A 27,191-nucleotide genomic window follows, 5' to 3' on the forward strand; every position below is an offset into this window, starting at 1 on the left:
GTTGTTTTCATTCACACAGATATACTTTGAGTTTTGATGTGACATTTGCCGTTGGGTGTTTTCATGTCCTATGCACGGTCCCCATGTTTTCCTTTTGGCATACCTTTAGCAGAGGTGTTTAACAGCTTGTAATTTATTGTTGAGGTTTGCTCCTAATGAATGCATTTTCAAATGGCTTTACGATTATGTTTTGATTGAAATAAAATATCCTATTATTTCTGTAATTCAAAATCTGAATAAGGTAAAATAAGTATGTTCTTGGCAGCATCAGATCAGTAGAAACACTGTTGTGAAGTTGTTTTGTAGATGCCATATTCTGAGCACCAGCTCAGAATTGTTTCAAACGCTGTCAGAACCTCCTAGTACTAGGAGAGGCAGAGGGAGAGGAACCCTAGAGAGCCCAGCTACCCAACTCTAGCCACATACATCTGAGAGGAGGAGGTGCTCAGGAGCTGATGAAACACTTTACCTCAGAGGAAGAGAGATGAAATACGTCTGTCGTTTTTTTCCCATGTTATTGCACAACTCCAAAAAGGTTCTCTGAAGTACCCCCCCCCCCAAAAGTTCTCCCAGTTGTACTTTGAACATCTGCGCAACAAAACAAGTTGTTCCTTGTTTTATTTGCATCTGTACATTGTTAGTCATATCGAACAGAAAACTGGTCATTTTAATGTGTTCATCTCTTTCCCGCGCTCATTTTGCAAGTACCTCCCTTTTGCTATTGATTTATATATTTTTCTTCTATTTTCGGCTTTTCAGTTTGCCAACAATCATTAGATGCCATGTATGGATCAAATGTGTAAAATGATGTTCTGAATGTGTTCTGTTCTGCATGTACCATCGAAGAGGTGAAACTCAACCATCTGTGTGTCTTTCCATTCTCCATTCCATTCTCTATCCACTGTGTACCTTTTTTAACCTATAAGATTAAGTCTTTTGCTGTGGTCTAATAGCTGAATCTGAAAACCTAATGTGTTTTAAATCTTGCAGGGACAAGATGATGAACCCAACTCCAGACAAGCTTGGATCAAGCCAGGGTATATGATGACACCCAAATAATTTCTGTTGATTTAGATTTGCCATGCTTTTTTAATGTGTTGGAAAAAAGTCATGCATCTGTTTCTGTATGAGGACCAGCATATCATTCTGTTCCATGTCCACAGCGGTGGAAGTGGTTTGTTTGGGATTGACAGCATGCCAGACCTTCGTAAGAGGAAGCCTATACCCCTGGTCAGCGATGTGGTAAGTGTTGCCTCCCATCATTGTCACTGCTTAAAATCTCAGTGCTGTTCTATCTGTCAGTACATGTTTTTCTATCCTGTAATACCAGCACAAGAGAAGCATCTTGATAATTAAGGATTACATTTATAATTTCAGTGTTTGCTTAAGTCGATCTGTTAAAAAAAAAAAGTGATCGCATGAGGAATCACCAAGATATCACCCAATGAGGCACATGTGAAACCAGTCTTATAATCTCTCTCTCCCCCTCTCTTAAACCTTTAATTATCAACTTGCTTGAATGCAATCATTTTCCTTGATCAGGCTATGGTAAGTGGAAATAACCCAATTGCCCCTCCCATGTGTAGTCAGAAATGTAAAGGCAAAACTGTATATCAAGTAGGACAAATTGCACTGCTTGTGCAAAGAAATTGTACAGTATGCAGCTGTCCTGCAAAAAATGTGTACTAATGTGCAACAAGGGTTTTATGGTGCAAATAAGTAACCATATGTCACCGTGCAACTGCACTGTGGTGTTCCTACTTGATATAATAACTTAAAACAATATTCCCTTCCTCTTATTCTACCTCTCCCCTTCATTCATATGATTGATTTTTTTTCTGTGGGGGTTTTATTCTCCACCCTTACATGCTGAACCATGAACATACCATCACTACCAGGGTTTTAACCCAAGTCACCATTGGTAACACACGCACCTGGGTTAAGTGTCTGTTTCTTCGACTGGTCAGTCAGTGATGGTTCAGTTCTGCCCATGTTGTCACCTCTTATATGACCTGTGTTGTAACAATCCTTACATGAGTTTTTTCCTTCATCCGCTTTGGTTTGGTTGGGGTGTTAAAGCTCTATGGGCCTTGGATTACTCACCTGGGTAGTACACTCCCTGGGTAAAGGGCCTAACAACTCATTTAAAATGTATTCGAACACTTACAATACTACACCAACCGTTTGGGGTTAGTTGAAGGGTTGTTGGTGTGTTACCATGGCAACTAACACTATTTTCCCCTGTCATCCAAGTCACTGGTCCAGGCCAGGAAGGCTGGAATCACCTCTTCCATGGCCGCACGCTCCTCCGTCAAAGACGAGGAGCTGGTGAGTACATCATGGGATACATATTACTCTACTGAGATAATCAAGACTCTTTTCAAAACTCACCAATGTCATATCTCAGTATCCTCACTCTCTGCTCTCTCCTCTCCCCTCTGTAGAAGAACCACGTTTATAAGAAGACCTTACAGGCTCTGATTTACCCCATCTCCTGCACCACGCCCCATAACTTTGAGGTGTGGACGGCCACGACACCCACCTACTGCTATGAGTGTGAGGGGCTGCTGTGGGGCATCGCCCGCCAGGGCATGAGGTGCTCCGAGTGCGGGGTCAAGTGTCACGAGAAGTGCCAGGAGCTACTGAATGCTGACTGCCTGCAGCGTAAGTACAGCACAGTGGAAGTTGGACTAAGAGGAGGTTTGTTTAAGGTCCTTTCGCGATGACTGACATTAGTTGCCTAATGCAGGCAATCACATAATTGACAGTGTATGAAACGTAAATGTCCATTTGTAATGGGTTTGTACTTTACAATTTTTCTTCTGATTGACAAGGTTGACACTTTTTTCCAGAATTTGTCTACAGAGTTTCTGGCTCAAACTTTCCTGTTAAATTACTTTTGCTTCATCTCCATCCCAGAATACAGCTGTCAGTGATATGTAAAGTACTGTGTAATTATGGTGTACCATCATTGGTTATGATTGATGTTTCAGTGAAGACGTAATTATACATCCACCTGATTTTGGACCGGAAAATAAATAGCTTTAAACAACTGGATACATATAAACAGATTTGCCAATTTACATTACAATATTCACACACGGTGCCAAAAAGACAGTCCATTTACTTTAAGTGTGTGGTTTCTGATTTTCTAGGTGCTGCGGAGAAGAGTTCAAAGCATGGGGCTGAGGATCGTACCCAGAACATCATCATGGCCATGAAGGACCGCATGAAGATCAGGGAGAGGAACAAGCCGGAGATCTTTGACGTGATCCGGGATGTGTTTGTCGTCAGCAAGGCGATCCACGCTCAGCAGATGAAGACCATCAAACAGAGTGTACTGGACGGAACCTCCAAGTGGTCGGCCAAGATCACCATCACAGGTGCACAGACATGTTCCACAAACTGTTCTGTTCTACTGTAAATAGTATCTTTCTCTTCCAATCTGACTTTGTCTATGTCTCTCTATTGATATCAACCTGCCTCCTGTCCCACGTCATCTGCCTGTCTGCAGTGCTGTGTGCCCAGGGACTGCAGGCCAAAGATAAGACAGGTTCCAGCGACCCCTATGTCACGGTCCAGGTGGGCAAGACCAAGAAGAGGACCAAGACCATCTACGGTAACCTCAACCCTGTCTGGGAGGAGAACTTCCACTTGTGAGTCTATTTAACCTGGCCCTGTTAATGTCTGGGATCTTGTGTGTAGTCTGTAGTATTCACTTGTAAAACTGTGGGTCCCTGTGGGTAGTAAAGTGGGTCCCTGTGCGTTGTAAAGTGGGTCCCTGTGGGTAGTAAAGTGGGTCCCTGTGCGTTGTAAAGTGGGTCCCTGTGGGTAGTAAAGTGGGTCCCTGTGGGTAGTAAAGTGGGTCCCTGTGCGTTGTAAAGTGGGTCCCTGTGCGTTGTAAAGTGGGTCCCTGTGCGTTGTAAAGTGGGTCCCTGTGCGTTGTAAAGTGGGTCCCTGTGCGTTGTAAAGTGGGTCCCTGTGGGTAGTAAAGTGGGTCCCTGTGCGTAGTAAAGTGGGTCCCTGTGCGTAGTAAAGTGGGTCCCTGTGCGTAGTAAAGTGGGTCCCTGTGCGTAGTAAAGTGGGTCCCTGTGCGTTGTAAAGTGGGTCCCTGTGCGTTGTTAAGTGGGTCCCTGTGCGTTGTTAAGTGGGTCCCTGTGCGTTGTAAAGTGGGTCCCTGTGCGTTGTAAAGTGGGTCCCTGTGCGTTGTAAAGTGGGTCCCTGTGCGTTGTAAAGTGGGTCCCTGTGCGTTGTAAAGTGGGTTTCTATGTGTAAGCAGGCCATGGCATGAGTAAGCCTCAGGCTGTCTAGGTTTCCTCACCCAAATGCGTGTGTGGTCTTAAGAACCCACGTCCTAATTGTCACACGCTGTCTGGAGCCTTCTGACATTGTCAGACACTCATTTATTCAGGGTAGTGGCACACATGGGTAATTAACTCTATCCTCGTTTGCCTTAAATGGCATTAGGCCAAACCAAGTTCAGTTGAATTATGGAAGAAGGAACTGCAATGTGTACATAAAAGCAATGTAATTACCATGCATATATTTTCATGGTATCAAATCTTCACATTTACACGATCTTACAATTTTTTTCCCCCCAGCGAGTGTCATAACTCGTCAGATCGTATCAAGGTGCGTGTGTGGGACGAGGACGATGACATCAAGTCCCGGGTGAAACAGCGTCTGAAGAGAGAGTCAGATGACTTCCTGGGTCAGAGCATCATCGAGGTCCGCACACTCAGCGGAGAGATGGACGTCTGGTACAACCTGGGTACGTCACAAGTCCTCTCTCTGCTACAGTATATTGTGTGCTGTATGTGAGAGGAAGGTTCCTGCCTGTGTTGGAGACCCATGATTATTATGTTAAGTAAAGGTAAAGATGAGTCACTACACCACATCACTACATCACAGCCCTGAGACACAGTAGTCGGGACACAATGAACATGTTTTTATTTAGAACTGTTGATTCAAAGGAAACATCCATTCTTTTCAAGCCCTGAATGCTGATTGGCTGACTGCCGTGGTATATCAGACCATATACCACGGGTATGACAAAATATTTATTTTTGCTACTTTAATTATGTTGGTAACCATTTTATATAAGCAATAAGGCACCTCTGGTGTTGTTGTATATGGCCATTATATCCAGGCACTCCGTTTTGCATCGTACATAAGAACAGCCCTTAGCTGTGGAATATTGGCCATATACCACACCTCCTCAGTCCTTATTGCTTAATCTCTGAAGCCAATCAATCAATCAATCAAATGTATTTATAAATCCCTTTTTACATCAGCAGATGTCACAAAGTGCTATACAGAAACCCAGCATGAGGCTGTGGAACAGGGAAGTCTCTGTTCTTTATAGCCAGGGCAGTTCCGGTCTCCCCTCTATATAACTTGACATAGCATCCCTCTCCCTTTCAGAGCCTCTCCTCAGTCCTCACATGCCTCCTCATTGTGTCCGAGAGGCAATTTTTTTGTGTGTGTGGGTCTTTGTTGGGATCCACGTGTAAGTGCTTTGATTCAGCAGTCACTTTGAAGGAATATTCCCTTCTACTCATCTGATGGGCCTGGTGTGAGACTCAAACGTTTGAGATTATCAAAAGGAGGCAGGTTATGTTTTCTTTTTTGGTGCTTTTTTTCATGCTGGACATAAATCCACTCTTCGAAGTTTCGCCGAATGCATATTCTGTTAGCTTCCTCCTTGCATCTGCCAACCCCCCTCAAATGTTTGTTTTTTTAGTCATACTCTATCATTAGTTTTCTCTATAGGAGGGCTGAAATCAACCCTTTAAACTAACAGATTGTTAGTTGCTGCACAGTGTTTTGTCTTAATGGACTATCTGTCAGAGGGCTAGTTAATGATGGGTAGAAAGTCTAGGACATCTTACAGTAACAAAGTGGGTTAGCTAGCATCATAGCGCATCTCAAATCAAATCAAAGTTTATTTGTCACGTGTGCCGAATACAACAGGTGTAGGTAGACCTTACAGTGAAATGCTTACTTACAGGCTCTAACCAATAGTGCGGGAAAAACAAAGGTGTGTGGGTAAGTAAAGAAATAAAACAACAGTAAAAATACATTTGAAAAAAGAGTAGCAAGGCTACATACAGACACCTGTTAGTCAGGCTTATGGAGGTAGTATGTACATGTAGGTATCGTTAAAGTGACTATGCATATATGATGAACAGAGAGTAGCAGAAGCGTAAATAGAGGGGCGGGTGGTGGGACGGGTGGTGGGACACAATCTACCTCTCATGTCACCAGCTCTGTTCTAAATCCCAGCCCTCTTCTCTAGTCCAGTCTGTGTTGTGCTTGTACCTCATTACCCACTTCTCCCTTGGCCAGCAGCATTTTTCTCGACAAATTACCCAGGCGAGGACTGGCCCAAAGGCTCCTACTTGCACTGGATGAAAATATTGTCTGTCCCCACAATGGTCTTTACTTTCCCCTGGGCTTACCCTCACTTGTGCTTCCTCTGCATCTCTGTAGAATATGCCCTCTCTTTCTTCCTTTGTCCACATGGCTACTTTCTTCATCTGTTTTTTCTTGCTTTTCTATCCCTTTTCGGAATGGGATGGTTAGTGACTCAGGAGGAGGGTGGCATGTTTAAAAAGCTCTTTAATAGAGAAGACTCCAAGGTCTAGCTCCAAACACTTTCCAAAAGTTAATTGTTTCATTGCCCTTGGTGCGTTTCTTTTCTTTCTCCTCATAATGATAGTCAACCTTTTAGGGATGCATCACAGTCTGTCATGGACTTCGTATCTCTGCAGATGAGATTCACCACACCAGTAACTCATGGTGTTGGTGTGTGTGTGATTAACTGTGCCATTCTGAAGCTGCAGGCCTCATTTGCCTACTTGACTTTTTAAAAAGGACTCCACCATGATACTGAAACAAGCCTTCAAAGGTCTTGAATGTTAGTGGTTGTGGAGTGGTTGTGAAGTGTGTTAGCCCTATGAAAAGGGAAAATGTATGTACATTTCCCTAGATTATCTGAAACATACATTTTAGCTAAGGTTTCTCATTGAATGTGTTCGATACCACACAGTAAAAGAAGAGATTTAAATACCCCACTGTCCCCCTCTCTCTCCCCTCCATCCTCTCAGGGGAGAGATCCTTCTTGATTATTATGTAGCACACTCCAGGAAGTCGACCGCTCCGACGACACGTACAAATTAGCCTAATAATGTGGCTGTCAAGGGAAATAGCCGGGTTGAGCTGCCGAACACGGCACTTCCAGAATAAGACCGGCTGTGAAGCATTTATTTGGGCATTAATATGGAGTTGGTCCCCCCCTTTGCTGCTATAACAGCCTCCACTCTTCTGGGAAGGCTTTATCAGGGCAGAAATTTGACAAACTGACTTGTTGGAAAGGTGGCATCCTATGACAGTGCCAAGTTGAAAGTCACTGAGCTCTTCAGTAAAGCCATTTTACTGCCGGTGTTTGTCTTTGGAGATTGCATGGCTGTGTGCCCGATTTTTCTATACCTATCAGCAACCGGTGTGACTGAAAGGGGTGTCCACATCCCTTTATTTATATATATAAATAACACCACCTCATTCAAGTATTTTTATTTATTGTACTATTTTCTACATTGTAGAATAATAGTGAAGACATCAAAACAATGACATAACACATATGGAATCATGTAGTAACAAAAAAGTCAAAATATATTTTATATTTGAGATTCTTCAAAGTAGCCACCCTTTGCCTTGATGACAGCTTTGTACACTCTTGGCATTCTTTCACCCAGCATCATGAGGGTAGTCACCGGGAATGCATTTCAATTAACAGGTGTGCTTTGTTAAGTTAAATGTGTGGAATTTCTTTCCTTCCTAATGCGTTAGAGCCAATCAGTTGTTTTGTGGCAAGGTGCTGTAGGGGTGGTGTACAGAAGATAGCCCTATTCGTTAAAATCCATATTATGGCAAGAACAGCACAAATTAGCAAAGGGAAATGACAGCCCATCATTAATTTGAGACTTGAAGGTCAACCAATCCGGAAAACTTCAAGAATGCTGAAAGTTTCTTCAAGTGTAGTCACAAAAACCCTCAAGTGCTGTGATGAAACTGGCTCTCATGAGGACCGCCACAGGAAAGGAAGACCCAGAGTTAACTCTGCTGCAGAGGATAAGTTCATCAGAGTTACCAGCCTCAGAAACTGCAGCCCAAATAAATGCTTCACAGAGTCCAATTGAGATGGTTTGGGATGAGTCGAATGGCAGAGAGAAGGAAAAGCAGCCAACAAGTGCTTAGCATATGTGGGAACTCCTTCAAGACGGTTGGAAAAGCATTCCTCATGAAGCTGGTTGAGAGAATGCCAAGCTGTCATCAAGGCAAAGGGTGGCTACTTTGAAGTATCTAAAATATATATATTTTTTACTACATCAAATCAAATTGAATTTTTTATTTGTCGCATGCACATGGTTAGCAGATGTTAATGCGAGTGTAGCGAAATGCTTGTGCTTCTAGTTCCGACAATGCAGTAATAACCAACAAGTAATCTAACTAACAATTCCAAAACTACTGTCTTATACACACAAGTGTAAGGGCATAAAGAATATGTACATAAAGATATATGAATGAGTGATGGTACAGAGCGGCATAGGCAAGATACAGTAGATGGTATCGAGTACAGTATATACATATGAGATGAACATGTAAACAAAGTGGCATAGTTAAAGTGGCTAGTGATACATGTATTACATAATGATGCAGTAGATGATATAGAGTACAGTATATACGTATACATATGAGATGAATAATGTAGGGTATGTAAACATTATATTAGGTGGCATTGTTTAAAGTGGCTAGTGATATATTTTACATAATTTCCCATCAATTCCCATTATTAAAGTGACTGGAGTTGAGTCAGTGTGTTGGCAGCAGCCACTCAATGTTAGTGGTGGCTGTTTAACAGTCTGATGGCCTTGAGATAGAAGCTGTTTTTCAGTCTCTCGGTCCCAGCTTTGATGCACCTGTACTGACCTCGCCTTCTGGATGATAGCGGGGTGAACAGGCAGTGGCTCGGGTGGTTGTTGTCCTTGATGATCTTTATGGCCTTCCTGTAACATCGGGTGGTGTAGGTGTCCTGGAGGGCAGGTAGTTTGCCCCCGGTGATGCGTTGGGCAGACCTCACTACCCTCTGGAGAGCCTTACGGTTGTGGGCGGAGCAGTTGCCGTACCAGGCGGTGATACAGCCCGACAGGATGCTCTCGATTGTGCATCTGTAGAAGTTTGTGAGTGCTTTTGGTGACAAGCCGAATTTCTTCAGCCTCCTGAGGTTGACGAGGCGCTGCTGCGCCTTCTTCACGATGCTGTCTGTGTGGGCGGACCAATTCAGTTTGTCTGTGATGTGTATGCCGAGGAACTTAAAACTTGCTACCCTCTCCACTACTGTCCCATCAATGTGGATAGGGGGGTGTTCCTTCTGCTGTTTCCTGAAGTCTACAATCATCTCCTTAGTTTCGTTGACGTTGAGTGTGAGGTTATTTTCCTGACACCACACTCCGAGGGCCCTCACCTCCTCCCTGTAGGCCGTCTCGTCGTTGTTGGTAATCAAGCCTACCACTGTTGTGTCGTCCGCAAACTTGATGATTGAGTTGGAGGCGTGCGTGGCCACGCAGTCGTGGGTGAACAGGGAGTACAGGAGAGGGCTCAGAACGCACCCTTGTGGGGCCCCAGTGTTGAGGATCAGCGGGGTGGAGATGTTGTTGCTTACCCTCACCACCTGGGGGCGGCCCGTCAGGAAGTCCAGTACCCAGTTGCACAGGGCGGGGTCGAGACCCAGGGTCTCGTGCTTGATGACGAGCTTGGAGGGTACTATGGTGTTAACTTCTTGCTGTAGTCACGATCCGGATCCGGGATCGTGACTACAGCCTCAAGCCCATTACCATAACGCAACGTTAACTATTCATGAAAATCGCAAATGAAATGAAATCAATATGCAAGCTCTCAAGCTTAGCCTTTTGTTAACAACACTGTCATCTCAGATTTTCAAAATATGCTTCTCAACCATAGCAAAACAAGCATTTGTGTAACAGTATTGATAGCTAGCGTAGCATTTAGCGTAGCATTTAGCATTAGCATTCAGCAGGCAACATTTTCACAAAAACCAGAAAAGCATTCAAATAAAATAATTTACCTTTGAAGAACTTCAGATGTTTTCAATGAGGAGACTCTCAGTTAGATAGCAAATGTTCAGTTTTTCCTGAAAGATTATTTGTTTAGGACAAATCGCTCCGTTTTCTGCGTCACGTTTAGCTACGAAAAAAACCTGCATCCAGGATTGTGTAAATCTATCCGCAAGCTCATTCGCATAACGCAACGTTAACTATTCATGAAAATCGCAAATGAAATGAAATAAATCTATTTGCTTTCAAGCTTAGCCTTTTGTTAACAACACTGTCATCTCAGATTTTCAAAATATGCTTTTGAACCATAGCTAAACAAGCATTTGTGTAACAGTATTGATAGCCTAGCATAGGATTATCCCTGGCATTCAGCATGCAACATTTTCACAAAAACCAGAAAGGCATTCAAATAAAATCATTTACCTTTGAAGAACTTCAGATGTTTTCAAGGAGGAGACTCTGTTAGATAGCAATGTTCAGTTTTTACAAAAAGATTATTTGTGTTGACAAATCGCTCCGTTTTCTTCATCACGTTTGGGTAAGAAAAAAAACACTTTTTTCCAAATTAACTCCATAATATCGACAGAAACATGGCAAACGATGTTTAGAATCAATCCTCAAGGTGTTTTTCACATATCTATCGATGATAAATCCTTCGTGGCAGTTGACTTTCTCTTCTGAAGAAATGGAACGCGCATGGACCTAGAGATTACGCAATAATTTCGACACAGGACACCGGGCGAACACCTGGTAAATGTAGTCTCTTATGGTCAATCTTCCAATGTTAGGCCTACAAATACGTCACAATGCTGCAGACACCTTGGAGAAACGACAGAAAGGGCAGGCTCATTCCTGGCGCATTCACAGCCATATAAGGAGACATTGGAACACAGCGCCTTCAGAATCTGGGGCATTTCCTGTATGAAACTTCATCTTGGTTTCGCCTGTAGCATTAGTTCTGGGGCACTCACATATAATATCTTTGCAGTTCTGGAAACGTCAGAGTTTTTTCTTTCCAAAGCTGTCAATTACATGCATAGTCTAGCATCTTTTCGTGACAAAATATCTTGTTTAAAACGGGAACGTTTTTTATCCAAAAATTAAAAGAGCGCCCCCTATCTCGAAGAAGTTAAATGCCGAGCTGTAGTCGATGAACAGCATTCTCACATGGGTATTCCTCTTGTCCAGATGGGTTAGGGCAGTGTGCAGTGTGGTTGAGATTGCATCGTCTGTGGACCTATTTGGGCGGTAAGCAAATTGGAGTGGGTCTAGGGTGTCAGGTAGGGTGGAGGTGATATGGTCCTTGACTAGTCTCTCAAAGCACTTCATGATGACGGAAGTCGTTTAGCTCAGTAACCTTAGCTTTCTTGGGAACAGGAACAGGACGGGGTCGAGACTCAGGGTCTCGAGCTTGATGACGAGTTTGGAGGGTACTATGGTGTTAAATGCTGAGCTGTAGTCGATGAACAGCATTCTCACATAGGTATTCCTCTTGTCCAGATGGGTTAGGGCAGTATGCAGTGTGGTTGCGATTGCGTCGTCTGTGGACCTATTGGGGCGGTAAGCAAATTGGAGTGGGTCTAGGGTGTCAGGTAGGGTGGAGGTGATATGGTCCATGACTAGTCTCTCAAAGCACTTCATGATGACGGAAGTGAGTGCTACGTGGCGGTAGTCGTTTAGCTCAGTTACCTTAGCTTTCTTGGGAACAGGAACAGTGGTGGCCCTCTTGAAGCATGTGGGAACAGCAGACTGGGATAGGGATTGATTGAATATGTCCGTAAACACACCAGCCAGCTGGTCTGCGCATGCTCTGAGGGCGCGGCTGGGGATGCTGTCTGGGCCTGCAGCCTTGCGAGGGTTAACACGTTTAAATGTTTTACTCACCTCGGCTGCAGTGAAGGAGAGGCTGCATGTTTTGGTTGCAGGCCGTGTCAGTGGCACTGTATTGTCCTCAAAGCGGGAAAAAAAGTGATTTAGTCTGCCTGGGAGCAAGACATCCTGGTCCGTGACGGGGCTGGTTTTCTTTTTGTAATCCGTGATTGACTGTAGACCCTGCCACATACCTCTTGTGTCTGAGCCGTTGAATTGAGATTCTACTTTGTCTCTATACTGACGCTTAGCTTGTTTGATTGCCTTGCGGAGGGAATAGCTGCACTGTTTGTATTCGGTCATGTTTCCGGTCACCTTGCCCTGATTAACAGCAGTGGTTTGCGCTTTCAGTTTCACGCAAATGCTGTCATCAATCCACGGTTTCTGGTTTGGGAATGTTTTAATCGTTGCTATGGGAACAATATCTTCAACGCATGTTCTAATGAACTCGCACACCGAATCAGCGTATTCGTCAATGTTGTTGTCTGACGCAATACGAAACATATCCCAGTCCACGTGATGGAAGCAGTCTTGGAGTGTGGAATCAGATTGGTCGGACCAGCGTTGAACAGACCTCAGCGTGTGAGCTTCTTGTTTTAGTTTATGTCTGTAGGCAGGGATCAACAAAATGGAGTCGTGTTCAGCTTTTCCGAAAGGAGGGCGGGGCAGGGCCTTATATGCGTCGCGGAAGTTAGAATAGCAGTGATCCAAGGTTTTGCCAGCCCTGGTTGCGCAATCGATATGCTGATACAATTTAGGGAGTCTTGTTTTCAGATTAGCCTTGTTAAAATCCCCAGCTACAATGAATGCAGCCTCAGGATGTATGGATTCCAGTTTGCAAAGAGTCAAATAAAGTTTGTTCAGAGCCATCGATGTGTCTGCTTGGGGGGGAATATATGCGGCTGTGATTATAATCGAAGAGAATTCCCTTGGTAGATAATGCGGTCGACATTTGATTGTGAGGAATTCTAAATCAGGTGAACAGAAGGACTTGAGTTCCTGTATGCTTTTGTGACCACACCACGTCTCGTTAGCCATAAGGCATACGCCCCCGCCCCTCTTCTTACCAGAAAGATGTTTGTTTCTGTCGGCGCGATGCGTGGAGAAACCAGCTGGCTGCACCGACTCCGATAGCGTCTCTCCAGTGAGCCATGTTTCCGTGAAGCAAAGAACGTTACAGTCTCTGATGTCCCTCTGGAATGCTACCCTTGCTCGGATTTCATCAACCTTGTTGTCAAGAGACTGGACATTGGCGAGAAGTATACTGGGGAGTGGTGCACGATGTGCCCGTCTCCGGAGTCTGACCAGAAGACCGCTACGTTTCCCTCTTTTACAAAGTCGTTTTTTTGGGTCGCCGGCTGGGATCCATTCCGTTGTCCTGGGTGAAAGGCAGAACACAGGATCCGCTTCGCGAAAGTCATATTCTTGGTCGTACTGATGGTGAGTTGACGCTGCTCTTATATTCAGTAGTTCTTCTCGACAGTATGTAATGAAACCTAAGATGACCTGGGGTACTAATGTAAGAAATAACACGTAAAAAAAAAAAAAACTGCATAGTTTCCTAGGAACGCGAAGCGAGGCGGCCATCTCTGTCGGCGCCGGAAGTAGTAGATTCCACATGATTCCATATGTATTATTTCATAGTTTTGATGTCTTCACTATTAATATACAATGTAGAAAATAGTACAAATAAAGAAAAAACATTGAATGTGTGTGTGTGTGTGTGTGTGTGTGTGTACAGTGGGGCAAAAAAGTATTTAGTCAGCCAACAATTGTGCAAGTTCTCCCACTTAAAAAGATGAGAGAGGCCTGTAATTTTCATCATAGGTACACTTCAACTATGACTGAGAAAAAAAATCCAGAAAATCACATTGTAGGATTTTTGTTATGCTACAAACAAGCAAGATGTCTGGCTCTCACAGACCTGTAACTTCTTCTTTAAGAGGCTCCTCTGTCCTCAACTCATTACCTGTATTAAGGGCACCTGTTTGAACTTGTTATCAGTATAAAAGACACCTGTCCACAACCTCAAACAGTCACACTCCAAACTCCACTATGGCCAAGACCAAAGCGCTGTCAAAGGACACCAGAAACAAAATTGTAGACCTGCACCAGGCTGGGAAGACTGAATCTGCAATAGGTAAGCAGCTTGGTTTGAAGAAATCAACTGTGGGAGCAAATATTAGGAAATGGAAGACATACAAGACCACTGATAATCTCCCTCGATCTGGGGCTCCACCCAAGATCTCACCCCGCGGGGTCCAAAAATCCCAGAACCACACAGGGGGACCTAGTGAATGACCTGCAGAGAGCTGGGACCAAAGTAACAAAGCCGCCAGGGACTCATATCCTGCAGTGCCAGACTTGTCCCCCTGCTTAAGCCAGTGCATGTCCAGGCCCGTCTGATGTTTGCTAGAGAGCATTTGGATGATCCAGAAGAAGATTGGGAGAATGTCATATGGTCAGATGAAACCAAAATATAACTTTTTGGTAAAAACTCAACTCGTCATGTTTGGAGGACAAAGAATGCTGAGTTGCATCCAAAGAACACCATACCTACTGTGAATCATGGGGGTGGAAGCATCATGCTTTGGGGCTGTTTTTCTGCAAAGGGACCAGGACGACTGATCCGTGTAAAGGAAAGAATGAATGGGGCCATGTATCGTGAGATTTTCAGTGAAAACCTCCTTCCATCAGCAAGGGCATTGAAGATGAAACGTGGCTGGGTCTTTCAGCATGACAATGATCCCAAACACACCGCCCGGGCAACGAAGGAGTGGCTTCGTAAGAAGCATTTCAAGGTCCTGTAGTGGCCTAGCCAGTCTCCAGATCTCAACCCCATAGAAAATCTTTGGAGGGAGTTGAAAGTCTGTGTTGCCCAGCAACAGCCCCAAAACATCACTGCTCTAGATGAGATCTGCATGGAGGAATGGGCCAAAATACCAGCAACAGTGTGTGAAAACTTACAGAAAACATTTGACCTCTGTCATTGCCAACAAAGGGTATATAACAAACTATTGAGAAACTTTTGTTATTGACCAAATACTTATTTTCCACCATAATTTGCAAATTAATTAATTAAAAATACTACAATGTGATTTTCTGGATTTTTTTTTCTTCTAATTTTGTCTGTCATAGTTGAAGTGTACCTATGATGAAAATTACAGGCCTCTCATCTTTTTAAGTGGGAGAACTTGCACAATTGGTGGCTGACTAAATACTCTGTCTGTCTGGTCTGGTCTGTCTTAGCAGATCTAGATTGAAGTAATTGAGTCACTGACGTGTGTGCCTATTGTTACAGAGAAGAGGACAGACAAGTCAGCCGTGTCTGGGGCCATCCGTCTCCAGATCAGCGTGGAGATCAAGGGAGAGGAGAAAGTAGCTCCCTACCACGTCCAATACACCTGTCTACACGAGGTACAACACTCAGTACATATCTGTTCATACAGTATGATTACTGCAGACATCACATTAAAACTAGTCCTAAACCAGCCCTAAAAGCACAGCTACTTGTGGGTCTCTATCACACTGACATTATGTCTGTCTGCCTTCTAGAACCTGTTCCACCACTCAACAGACATTCTGGGCCAGGGGATAGTAAGGATCCCCGATGCTAAAGGAGACGATGCCTGGAAGGTGTACTTTGACGAGGTGTCACAGGAGATAGTGGATGAGTTTGCCATGCGCTACGGGATCGAGTCCATCTACCAGGCCATGACGTGAGTCAGAGGGAGCAGACCACTCTCTCGTGCACTGTCTCTCTCGCACACTCTCCATCTTGCTCTCTGTCTGTCTCCCCTTCTCCCCCCTCTCTCTACTATGAAATAACCATTTGGTGCTGTTGTCATTCCCTGGCTGCCTCCAAATTAAGGAAAGTCAATTATAAATGGTCTTAGAATGGATCTGTCTCCATGAGGTGCCATTCTCCATACAGATGCCTGTTAACTGGGTCCATCATTCACATAAAGCACACTCAGGTGGCCATCCCTCAGCTAGAATGGGGCAGGGGCTTGATGGGAGAAATGAAACAGCCGTCCCGCATAGGGAGGATTCATTCGGTGTAAGCCTGATCCCAGTGAGGGTGCTAGGTTGCTAAACATAGATTGTTATGTTGTTATAACATGCATAACGTCCCATAATATTCTATACTGTAGATTATTTTGTCCCACAATGAAAGAACATGTCCATCTTGTGTAAATTGGTTCAAATTACATAAACAAATTGATTCCATTAACATTTTGACCTGAACATTACATCAGTCATTATGATTTGTGTACAAGAGACATAATAAATACATGAATGAATAGAATCCATCAACAAACAGCATCATGTCCCATTGAGCTGCTGTCTCTGAGCCTCCCTGACAGTAGTGCCCTCTGCTGGTGTGTTTAGAAACTTTGCCTGCCTCTCCTCTAAGTACATGTGTCCTGGTGTTCCCGCTGTGATGAGCACCCTGCTCGCCAACATCAATGCCTTCTACGCCCACACTACCGCTTCCACCAACGTCTCTGCCTCTGACCGCTTTTCCGCCTCCAACTTTGGAGTGAGTATTGCCTGACTGACATCCCTCTCCACAATTACACCATCTTGGCTTCTACCCTGTTTTATAACACAGGATGCCTTTTTCTGAATGTATGTTTTTGTTTCCCCATCTCTCTATCATGTACAAATGTCTCTATCCTCTATAGGTCCAGATTACAGGCTCTGTTTTTACTTCTATTTTTCTTACTTTCTCTCCAACAGAAAGAGCGCTTTGTCAAGCTCTTGGATCAACTCCACAACTCCTTACGCATTGACCTCTCCACATACAGGGTGAGTTACACATATTTCACCTGAACCTCAAAATGCACTTGTTGGTTGAACTACATCTTCCCCCTTTTATCTCTGTGTTCCTAATGGTCCCCTTTTCTTCTCATCCAGAACAACTTTCCTGCGAGCAGTAAGGACCGTCTCCAAGACCTCAAGTCCACTGTAGACCTCCTGACTAGCATCACCTTCTTCAGGATGAAGGTAGTCTTACACCAGGGTTCAGAAGGAAATGAAACACACAGACTCAGGGTTCGGTTCTCAGTATAAAACAATCCAGATGTACTCCTATCTCTGGTAGAACAGATAGCTCTGTTATCTTCCTTAGTACAGATATCTGTAATCAGTGTGTTATGACAGTAACTCCCCAGCTAAAATAATGACTGTTGATAGTGCTATGCAAGCCCTCTCTCTCTCTCTCTCTCTCTCTCTGTCTCTCTGTCTCTCTGTCTCTCTCTGTCTCTCTCTGTCTCTCTGTTTCTCTGTCTCTCTCTGTCTCTCTCTGTCTCTCTCTGTCTCTGTCTCTGTCTCTCTCTGTGTCTCTGTGTCTCTCTCTGTGTCTCTTTGTCTCTGTCTCTCTCTCTCCTCTCCTCTCCCTGAAATGCTCACCATTTCCCTCTGGCGTCCAGGTCCAGGAACTGCAGAGTCCCCCCAGAGCCAGCCAGGTGGTGAGGGACTGTGTCAAGGCCTGTCTCAACTCCACCTACGACTACATCTTCAACAACTGCCAGGAGCTGTACAGCCGCCAGTACCAGCTGCTGGACACAGTGAGTCACTCAGACCCACCCAGGTTCTACTCACTTTCTACTGCAGTGCCATGTATGTGATATTGACAGAAGTATATTTTCTGGGTGAGAACCACATTCATGTAAAGCTTAGAGAGGATCTCTTGTTAAATAATGTTGAAGTAATATGGCTACAGGTTCATCTGCCTCACCTAAAGCCCATTCTGGTGGGAAGCTGCTATAGACCACCAAGTGCTAATAGTCAGTATCTCAATAACGTGTGAAATGCTTGATAATGTATGTGATATCAACAGACAGGTATTTTTTCTGCGAGATGTAAGTATTGACTGGCTTTCAAGCTGCCCACTCAAGAAAAAGCTTCAGTGTCTGCAATCTGGTACAGGTTATCAGTCAACCTACCAGGGTAGTTACAAACGGCACAGGAATTGTTTAAAGCAGTATCCAAATCCATCGGATGTAGTGATCATAATAGTAGCCATATCTAGGAAAACAAAAATGTCAAATCCTGGGCCGAAAATAGTGTATAAGGGGTCATACAATAAGTTTTGTAGTGATTCCTATATTGTGATATTTGTTGGTCTGTGGTGTGTAATGAGGAGCAGCCAGATGCTGCACTTGACACATTTACAATTGCTTATTCCAGTTACTAATAAGCATGCACCCATTAAGAAAGTGACTGTAAACACTGTTAAATCCCTGTGGATTGTTGAGGAATTGAAAGACATTCAACAAGCACAGCACTTACACAAATTGCTTATGATTGGCTGAGAGAAATGTATGATAAAATATGCTGTTTTGTTGGACTTCAGTGGCTTTTGACATTATCGATCATAGTCTGCTGATGGAAAAACATATGTGTTATGGCTTTACACCCCCTGCTATATTGTGGATAAAGAGTTACCCGTCTAACAGAATACAGAGGGTGTTCTTTAATGCCAGTTCGCAATTGTAAATGAGAACTTGTTCTCAACTTGCCTTCCTGGTTAAATAAAGGTGAAATAAAAATAAAATAAATAAAATGGAAATCTCTCCAACATAATCCAGGGAGAATCAGGAATTCCCCAGGGCAGCTGTCTAGGCCCCTTAATTTTTATTTACACAAACGGACTAAATGCAGGTTATTCATATGACAATGGATATTACTTTAATCCAGCAGTGTTGTGTTTCATGCAGTGTTTTGTCTGACTTGGAGTGTGGTTATGGTTGTGTTCTGGCCCAGAACAAGCTGTGTTAGTTTGACTGTGTGGTTGTGTTCTTGTCCAGCACAAAGAGGATCTTCCCCTGGAGGAGCAGGGCCCCAGCATCAAGAACCTGGACTTCTGGCCCAAACTGATCACCCTCATCGTCTCCATCGTAGAGGAGGACAGGAACTCCTACACACCCGTCCTCAGCCAGTTAGTATTAAATTACTATTACCTAACTAATGTACTAATGATTTCTGTTTTAATGTTCTATTTCCAGTATCTAATGCTGCTCTGTGCAATTTCTCCTCCAGGTTCCCTCAGGAGCTGAATGTGGGGAAGGTGTGTGCTGAGGTAATGTGGATGCTGTTCTCCCAGGACATGAAGTATGCCATGGAGGGTGAGTCTCCACAGATTCCCTCTCAGGAGCCATGCAGACATGTCCCCTATCTGGGTCATTTTGGGGTCAAGGTCCTAAACCACTGCTACTATATCCTAGACTTTGTTGGCCCTACTTGGGCCCTTTTTCTGGGTATGTTTGCATATGTTGTAGCTATATGGTGAAAGAATGAGCCCAAGAGGATACCTGTGGATTGTACTGTAGACCCTAAGCAACAGTAAAAGGAAAATACATCTCCCCAGTCTATGCCGGCTCCACTCGCTGTCTGTGACTCTTTCTCTGTCTCAGCCTTGTCTGTCTTTTCTCCTTTGTCTGTCTTTCAGTAATGGATAATGTTGATCATTACCAGTGGCTTCAGGGTAAGACTGACAAGTGAGACGATAAAGTAGACCCTCTTATTATGCTATGCTACAGTAGGTGACAGTTTTCTCTTAGCCATTAGCAATCATGTATTTTAGTGTTGAATATAATTTGACTTTTACCACACCGACTCCAAAGCAAATCAGGTGCGGAAAATAGGTTTATTCAAATAGGACAAATTATGCTTTGAAGTAGATGATCATTCTCCCCTGTCCTCAGTGAAGCTCTCCTGAGACTCTCTCCTGTGGTTCTTTCCTGTGATTATCTCCCCAGAACAAAGAGACAGGATCTAGTTTTATAACGCAGCCCTAGCCTGTGGTGACCAATTAGAAGTCCTTGCAGTACAACTGGGCCAATGGCCAAATATCGAGTATCCTATTTCAGGCTCACCGTATAGACAAATTCCTCCCATGTCTCTGACCCATTGATAAATAATTCCCTATTACAGAAAAAACACTATTTCCATTGATCGTTAATTCTATTGGCTTTATTCATAGTCTGGCAAGCCATTTGTATTCATCAGTTCTGCATGGCTCATCTCCATCTTTTCACTTCTATCTTGCTATATTTCTTTCTACTTGTTCTTCTCTTTCATTTCCTTCCTTCGTCCTTGCTCATTTCTCTGTATTCTATTCACATCTGAATTCCACTGTCTTTAGGCAGATGTTTTATGCTGGTAAGAGCTTCAACCCCCCCATCACTCCCCTAGTCCTGTTCTCCTCCCAGAACCCCACAATCCCCGACAGTTAGATCTGTGTTTCCAGGGAAAACTGCCATTTCCAATGGAGATGGCGAGTTAATTATCTAGGGAAGGCCATTGTTTGTTTCTTTCACTGTGGTAAAAGGAGGGATCACTGCCACTACCTCGCTTTCCAACCAAGGTGCATGAATTGAGGAGCAAACTGAAGAGATAAAATTCAGCCACACTTGGAGGACAATTCAATAAAACAAATTTTAAAAACCTACATAGGTTCTACTTTTAGTGATAAAGACACATTTTTAATTAATTAAATTGTCCTCGGTGTTGCTGAATCTCCTCCACTTCTTTCACTGTGGTCAGAGTTCCTGACTATGTTTTACATATTCCGCCTGTTCTCTCATTTCATTGCTGAGGTTAGAGTGAAGCCGAGTATGGAGAGAGGAAGGAGGGCGTGAGGAATAAAGAGGGTATCCCAGGGGAGGATGGAGGAGTTCTGGGGATGTGTGATACAGTAGAGCCCCATGCGGTGCAGAGCGAGAGAGCGCTATGTGCTGGGTGTGAAAGCTGCTTATGTCTTCCAGGACCTCTCTATAACTCCTCTCTGTATATCTCTAAGTAGTATCTCCACTTCCCCCTGTCCACATGAAAATGTTCACACTCTCCCAATGACAGATCTCTCAGCGATTACAGCTGTGTCTTTCTGGGTAAGTCTCTAAGAACTTTGCTCACCTGGACTGTACAACATCTGCACATTATTCTTTTAAAAATTCTTCAAGCTCTGTCAAGTTGGTTGTTGATCATTGCTAGACAGCCATTTTCAGGTCTTCCCATCGATTTTCAAGTAGATTTATGTTAAGTGAAAACTGTAACTAGACCACTCAGGAACATTAATGGTCGTCTTGGTAAGCAGCTCCTGTGTATATTAGACCTTGTGTTTTAGGTTATTGTCCCGCTGAAATGAGAATTTGTCTCCCAGTGTCTGTTGCAAAGAAGAGGTTTTCCTCTAGGATTTTGAATGTGCTTAGCTCTATTCTGTTTCTTCTTATAAAAGAAAACTACCTAGTCCTTGCAGATAACAAGCATACCCATTACATGATGCAGCCACCACCATGCTTGAAAGTATGAAGTTGTACTCTGTAATGTGTAGTATTGGATTTGCTCCAAACATAACACTTTGTATTTGTATACATAAAGTAAATGTCTTTGCCAATTGTTTTGCAGTTTTACTTTAGTGCCTGATTGCAAACAGGATGCATCTTTTTCACTCTGTCGTTTAGGTTAGTGTTGTGGAGTAACTACAATGTTGTTGATCCATCCTCAATTTTCTCCTATCAAAGCCATTAAACTCTGTTACTGTTTTAAAGTCACCAATGGCCTCATGGTGAAATCCCTGAGTGATTTTCTTCCTCTCCAGCAGCTTAGTTAGGAAGGATACCTGTATCTTTGTAGTGACTGGGTGTATTGATACACCATCTAAAGTGTAATTAATAACATCACCATGCTCAAAGGGATATTCAGTGTCTGCTTTTTTTACCCATCTACCAATAGGTGCCATTTGCAAGGCATTGGAAAGCTTCCCTGGTCTTTGTGGTTGAATCTGTGTTTGGTTCCTCAGTTGAGCAGTGAATTTCATACAGATAATTGTATGTGTGGGGTGCATCCCCTGGGATACAGCTCTCTTTATTCCTCACGCCCTCCTTCCTCTCTCCATACTCGGGTAGTCATTCAAAAATCATGTTAAACACTATTATTGCACACAGTGAGTCCATGCAACTTTTTATGTGATTTGTTAAGCATATTTTTCTCCTGAACTTATTTATGCTTGCCATAACAAAGGGGTTGAGTACTTTTGACTCAAGACATGTCAGCCTTTAATTTTTTATTCATTTGTAAAAATGTGTAATTAGCATAATTCCACATTGACATTATGGGATATTGTGTGTAGGCCAGTGAAACTAAATCTCAATTTCATCCATTTTAAATTGAGGGTATAACACAACATTTTGAAAAACTCAAGGAGTGTGAATACTTTCTGATGGCACTGTACATGGGTGCATATTTATGCATACTTGTACAGTCGTGGCCAAAAGTTTTGAGAATGACACAAATATTAATTTTCACAAATTCTTCTGCCTCAGGTTGTATGATGGCAATTTACATATACTCCAGAATGTTATGAAGAGTGATCAGTTGAATTGCAATTAATTGCAAAGTCCATATTTGCCATGCAAATGAACTGAATCCCCCAAAAACATTTCCACTGCATTTCAGCCCTGCCACAAAAGGACCAGCTGACGTCATGTCAGTGATTCTCTCGTTAACACAGGTGTGAGTGTTGACGAGGACAAGGCTGGAGATCATTCTGTCATGCTGATTGATTTCAAATAACAGCCTGGAAGCTTCTTAACCTGTTGCGTCTACCAAACCCGGATCCGGGATTCTATTTACAGACCTAAGCTCATTACCATAACGCAACGTTAACTATTCATGAAAATCGCAAATGAAATGAAATAAATATGCCATCTCTCAAGCTTAGCCTTTTGTAAACAACACTGTCATCTCAGATTTTCAAAATATGCTTCTCAACCATAGGAAAACAATCATTTGTGTAAAAGTGGCTAGCTAGCGTAGCATTTAGCGTTAGCATTAGCGTTAGCATCCAGCACGCAAGATTTCAACAAAAACATAAAAGCCTTCAAATAAAATAATTTACCTTTGAAGAACTTCGGATGTTTTCAATGAGGAGACTCTCAGTTAGATAGCAGATGCTCAGTTTTTCCAAAAAAGATTCTTTGTGAATTCGAAATAGCTCCGTTTTCTACATCACATTTGGCTACCAAAAAAAAAAAGAAAATTCAGTCCTCAAAACGCGAACTTTTTTCCAAATTAACCTCTTGGAACTCCCCATACCGGATCCGGTATCAGGAATACAGACTCAAGCTCATTACCATAACGCAACGTTAACTATTCATGAAAATCGCAAATGAAATGAAATAAATATGCCATCTCGCAAGCTTAGCCTTTTGTAAACAAAACTGTCATCTCAGATTTTCAAAATATGCTTCTCAACCATAGGAAAACAATAATTTGTGTAACAGTAGCTAGCAAACAAAGGATTTAGCGTTAGCATTAGCGTTAGCATCCAGCACGCAACATTTCAACAAAAACATAAAAGCCTTCAAATAAAATCATTTACCTTTGAAGAACTTCTGATGTTTTCAATGAGGATACTCTCAGTTGGATAGCAGATGCTCAGTTTTTCCAAAAAGATTCTTTGTGTATTAGAAATAGCTCCGTTTTATACATCACATTTGGCTACCAAAAAAAAACCGAAAATTCAGTCCTCAAAACGCGAACTTTTTTCCAAATTAACTCCATAATATCGACTGAAAACATGGCAAACGTTGTTTAGAATCAATCATCAAGGTGTTTTTCACATATCTCTTCATTGATACATCGTTCTTGGACACATGCTTTCTCCCCTGAATCAAATGGTAAAGTGGAAGCAGCTGGCAATTGCGCACCGAATTCGACGCAGGACACCAGGCGGACACTTGGAAAATGTAGTCTCTTATGGTCAATCTTCCAATGATATGCCTACAAATACGTCACAATGCTGCTAAGACCTTGGGCGAACGACAGAAAGTGTAGGCTCATTCCTTGCGCAATCACAGCCATATAAGGAGACAATGGAAAACAGAGCTTCAGAAATTCTGCTAATTCCTGGGTGATGCATCATCTTGGTTTCGCCTGTAGAATGAGTTCTGGGGTACTTACAGACAAAATCTTTGCAGATTCTGAAACTTCAGAGTGTTTTCTTTCCAAAACGGTCAAGAATATGCATAGTCGAGCATCTTTTCGTGACAAAATATCGCGCTTAAAACGGGAACGTTTTTTATCCAAAAATGAAATAGCGCCCCCAGAGATCCAAGAGGTTAACTCCATAATATCGACTGAAAACATGGCAAACGTTGTTTAGAATCAATCCTCAAGGTGTTTTTCACATATCTCTTCAATGATATATCGTTCGTGGAAGCATGGTTTCTCCCCTCAATCAAATGGAAAAGTACAAGCAGCTGGCGTTTGCGCACCGAATTCCACGCAGGACACCAGGCGGACACTTGGAAAATGTAGTCTCTTATGGTCAATCTTCCAATGATGTGCCTACAAATACGTCACAATGCTGCTAACACCTTGGGGGAACGACAGAAAGTGTAGGCTCATTCCTTGCGCAATCACAGCCATATAAGGAGACAATGGAAAACAGAGCTTCAGAGATTCTGCTCATTTCCTGCTTGACGCATCATCTTGGTTTCGCCTGTAGAATGAGTTCTGGGGCACTTACAGACAATATCTTTGCAGATTCTGAAACTTCAGAGTGTTTTCTTTCAAAAACTATATGCATAGTCGAGCATCTTTTCGTGACAAAATATCGCGCATAAAACGGGAACGTTTTTTATCCAAAAATGAAATAGCGCCCCTAGAGATCCAAGAGGTTAAGGAGGGTGGTGCTTGGAGTCATTGTTCTTCCTCTGACAAGCATGGTTACCTGCAAGGAAACACGTGCCGTCCTCATTGCTTTGCACAAAAAGGTCTTCACAGGCAAGGATATTGCTGCCAGTAAGATTGCACCTAAATCAACCATTTATCAGATCATCAAGAACTTCAAGGAGAGCGGTTCAATTGTTGTGAAGAAGGCTTCAGAGCACCCAAGAAAGTCCAGCAAGCGCCAGGACCGTCTCCTAATGTTGATTCAGCTGCGGGATCGGGGCACCACCAGTACAGAGCTTGCTCAGGAATGGCAGCAGGCAGGTGTGAGTGCATCTGCATGCACAGTGAGGTGAATACTTTTGGAGGATGGCCTGGTGTCACGAAGGGCAGCAAAGAAGCCTCTTCTCTCCAGGAAAAACATCAGGGACAGACTGATATTCTGCAGAAGGTACAGGGATTGTACTGCTGAGGACTAGGGTCAAGTCATTTTCTCTCATGAATCCCCTTTCCGATTGTTTGGGGCATCTGGAAAAAAGCTTGTCTGGAGAAGACCAGGTGAGCGCTACCATCAGTCCTGTGTCATGCCAACAGTAAAGAATCCTGAGACCATTCATGTGTGGGGTTGCTTCTCAGCCAAGGGAGTGGGCTCACTCACAATTTTGCCTAAGAACACAGTCATGAATAAAGAATGGTACCAACACATCCTCTGAGAGCAACTTCTCCCATCCATCCAGGAACAGTTTGCTGACGAACAATGCCTTTTCCAGCATGATGGAGCACCTTGCCATAAGGCAAAAGTGATAACGAAGTGGCTCGGGGAACAAAACATCTATATTTTGGGTCCATGGCCAGGAAACTCCCCAGACCTTAATCCCATTGAGAACTTGTGGTCAATCCTCAAGAGGTGGGTGGACAAATAAAAACCCACAAATTCTTAAACTCCAAGCATTGATTATGCAAGAATGGGCTGCCTTCAGTCAGGATGTGGCCCAGAAATTAATTGACAGCATGCCAGGGCGGATTGCAGAGTTCTTGAAAAAGAAGGGTCAACACAACAAATATTGATTCTTTGCATCACCTTCATGTAATTGTCAATAAAAGCCTTTGACACTTATGAAATGCTTGTAATTATACTTCAGTATTCCATAGTAACATCTGACAAAAAAAATCTAATCAAATCAAATTTTATTTGTCACATACACATGGTTAGCAGATGTTAATGCGAGTGTAGCGAAATGCTTGTGCTTCTAGTCCCGACAATGCAGTAATAACCAACGAGTAACCTAACAATTTCACAACAACTACCTTATACACACAAGTGTAAAGGGATGAATAATATGTACATAAAGATGTATTAATGAGTGATGGTACAGAACGGCAAAGGCAAGATGCAGTAGATGGTATCGAGTACAAAATATACATATGAGATTTTTTCACCTTTTAATTAACCAGGTAGGCTAGTTGAGAACAAGTTCTCATTTGCAACTGCGACCTGGCCAATATAAAGCATAGCAATTTGACATACAACAACACAGAGTTACACATGGAATAAACAAAACATAGTCAATAATACAGTAGAACAAAAGAAAACAAAAAGTCTATATACAGTGAGTGCAAATAAGGTAAGATAACGGAGTTAAGGCAATAAATAGGCCATGGTGGCGAAGTAATTACAATATAGCAATTAAACACTGGAAGCACCAGCTGTCAGATCAGCTCACAGTGTTAGTGGTGGCGGTTTAACAGTCTGATGGCCTTGAGATAGAAGCTGTTTTTCAGTCTCTTAGCTCAGTTACCTTAGCTTTCTTGGGAACAGGAACAATGGTCGCCCTCTTGAAGCATGTGGGAACAGCACACTGGGATAAGGGTTGATTGAATATGTCCGTAAACACACCAGCCAGCTGGTCTGCGCATGCTCTGAGGACGCGGCTGGGGATGCCGTCTGGGCCTGCAGCCTTGTGAGAGTTAACACGTTTAAATGTTTTACTCACATCGGCTGCAGTGAAGGAGAGTCCGCAGGTTTTGGTAGCAGGCCGTGTCAGTGGCACTGTATTGTCCTCAAAGCTGGCAAGAACATTTTTGCAATGTTACGTAGATGGAAAAATCTGTCCTTGAAATGGTCTTGATATGTTCTTCAAAAGAGAGATCAGGGTCCAGAGTAACGCCGAGGTCCTTCACAGTTTTATTTGAGACGACTGTACAACCATTAAGATTAATTGTCAGATTCAACAGAAGATCTCTTTGTTTCCTTCCTGTTTGGCCCTGTCCGGGGGTGTCCTCGGATGGGGCCACAGTGTCTCCTGACCCCTCCTGTCTCAGCCTCCAGTATTTATGCTGCAGTAGTTTGTGTCTGGGGGGCTAGGGTCAGTTTGTTATATCTGGAGTACTTCTCCTGTCCTATTTCGTGTCCTGTGTGAATCTAAGTGTGCGTTCTCTAATTCTCTCCTTCTCTCTCTCTCTCGGAGGACCTGAGCCCTAGGACCATGCCCCAGGACTACCTGA

General features: G+C 43.2%; 1 protein-coding gene across 3 annotated transcripts in view; it reads left to right on the forward strand.

The window, feature by feature from the left end:
* LOC139387818 (protein unc-13 homolog B-like) overlaps nucleotides 1-27,191 on the forward strand; it is a 126,829-nt gene that overhangs the window by 74,630 nt on the left and 25,008 nt on the right. For all 3 annotated transcript variants that reach the window (XM_071134061.1, XM_071134059.1, XM_071134060.1), the window contains exons 11-25: nucleotides 991-1,037; nucleotides 1,164-1,242; nucleotides 2,254-2,328; nucleotides 2,445-2,664; nucleotides 3,156-3,383; nucleotides 3,515-3,656; nucleotides 4,602-4,771; nucleotides 15,307-15,422; nucleotides 15,561-15,724; nucleotides 16,398-16,548; nucleotides 16,749-16,817; nucleotides 16,926-17,015; nucleotides 17,441-17,578; nucleotides 18,821-18,951; nucleotides 19,053-19,138. In XM_071134061.1, coding sequence (XP_070990162.1) covers nucleotides 991-1,037; nucleotides 1,164-1,242; nucleotides 2,254-2,328; nucleotides 2,445-2,664; nucleotides 3,156-3,383; nucleotides 3,515-3,656; nucleotides 4,602-4,771; nucleotides 15,307-15,422; nucleotides 15,561-15,724; nucleotides 16,398-16,548; nucleotides 16,749-16,817; nucleotides 16,926-17,015; nucleotides 17,441-17,578; nucleotides 18,821-18,951; nucleotides 19,053-19,138 — 1,906 coding nt within the window. The remainder of the gene's footprint in view (nucleotides 1-990; nucleotides 1,038-1,163; nucleotides 1,243-2,253; nucleotides 2,329-2,444; nucleotides 2,665-3,155; nucleotides 3,384-3,514; nucleotides 3,657-4,601; nucleotides 4,772-15,306; nucleotides 15,423-15,560; nucleotides 15,725-16,397; nucleotides 16,549-16,748; nucleotides 16,818-16,925; nucleotides 17,016-17,440; nucleotides 17,579-18,820; nucleotides 18,952-19,052; nucleotides 19,139-27,191) is intronic.

Source organism: Oncorhynchus clarkii, chromosome 29, assembly GCF_045791955.1.
Source record: "Oncorhynchus clarkii lewisi isolate Uvic-CL-2024 chromosome 29, UVic_Ocla_1.0, whole genome shotgun sequence".
In the NCBI taxonomy this organism is placed as follows: domain Eukaryota; kingdom Metazoa; phylum Chordata; class Actinopteri; order Salmoniformes; family Salmonidae; genus Oncorhynchus; species Oncorhynchus clarkii.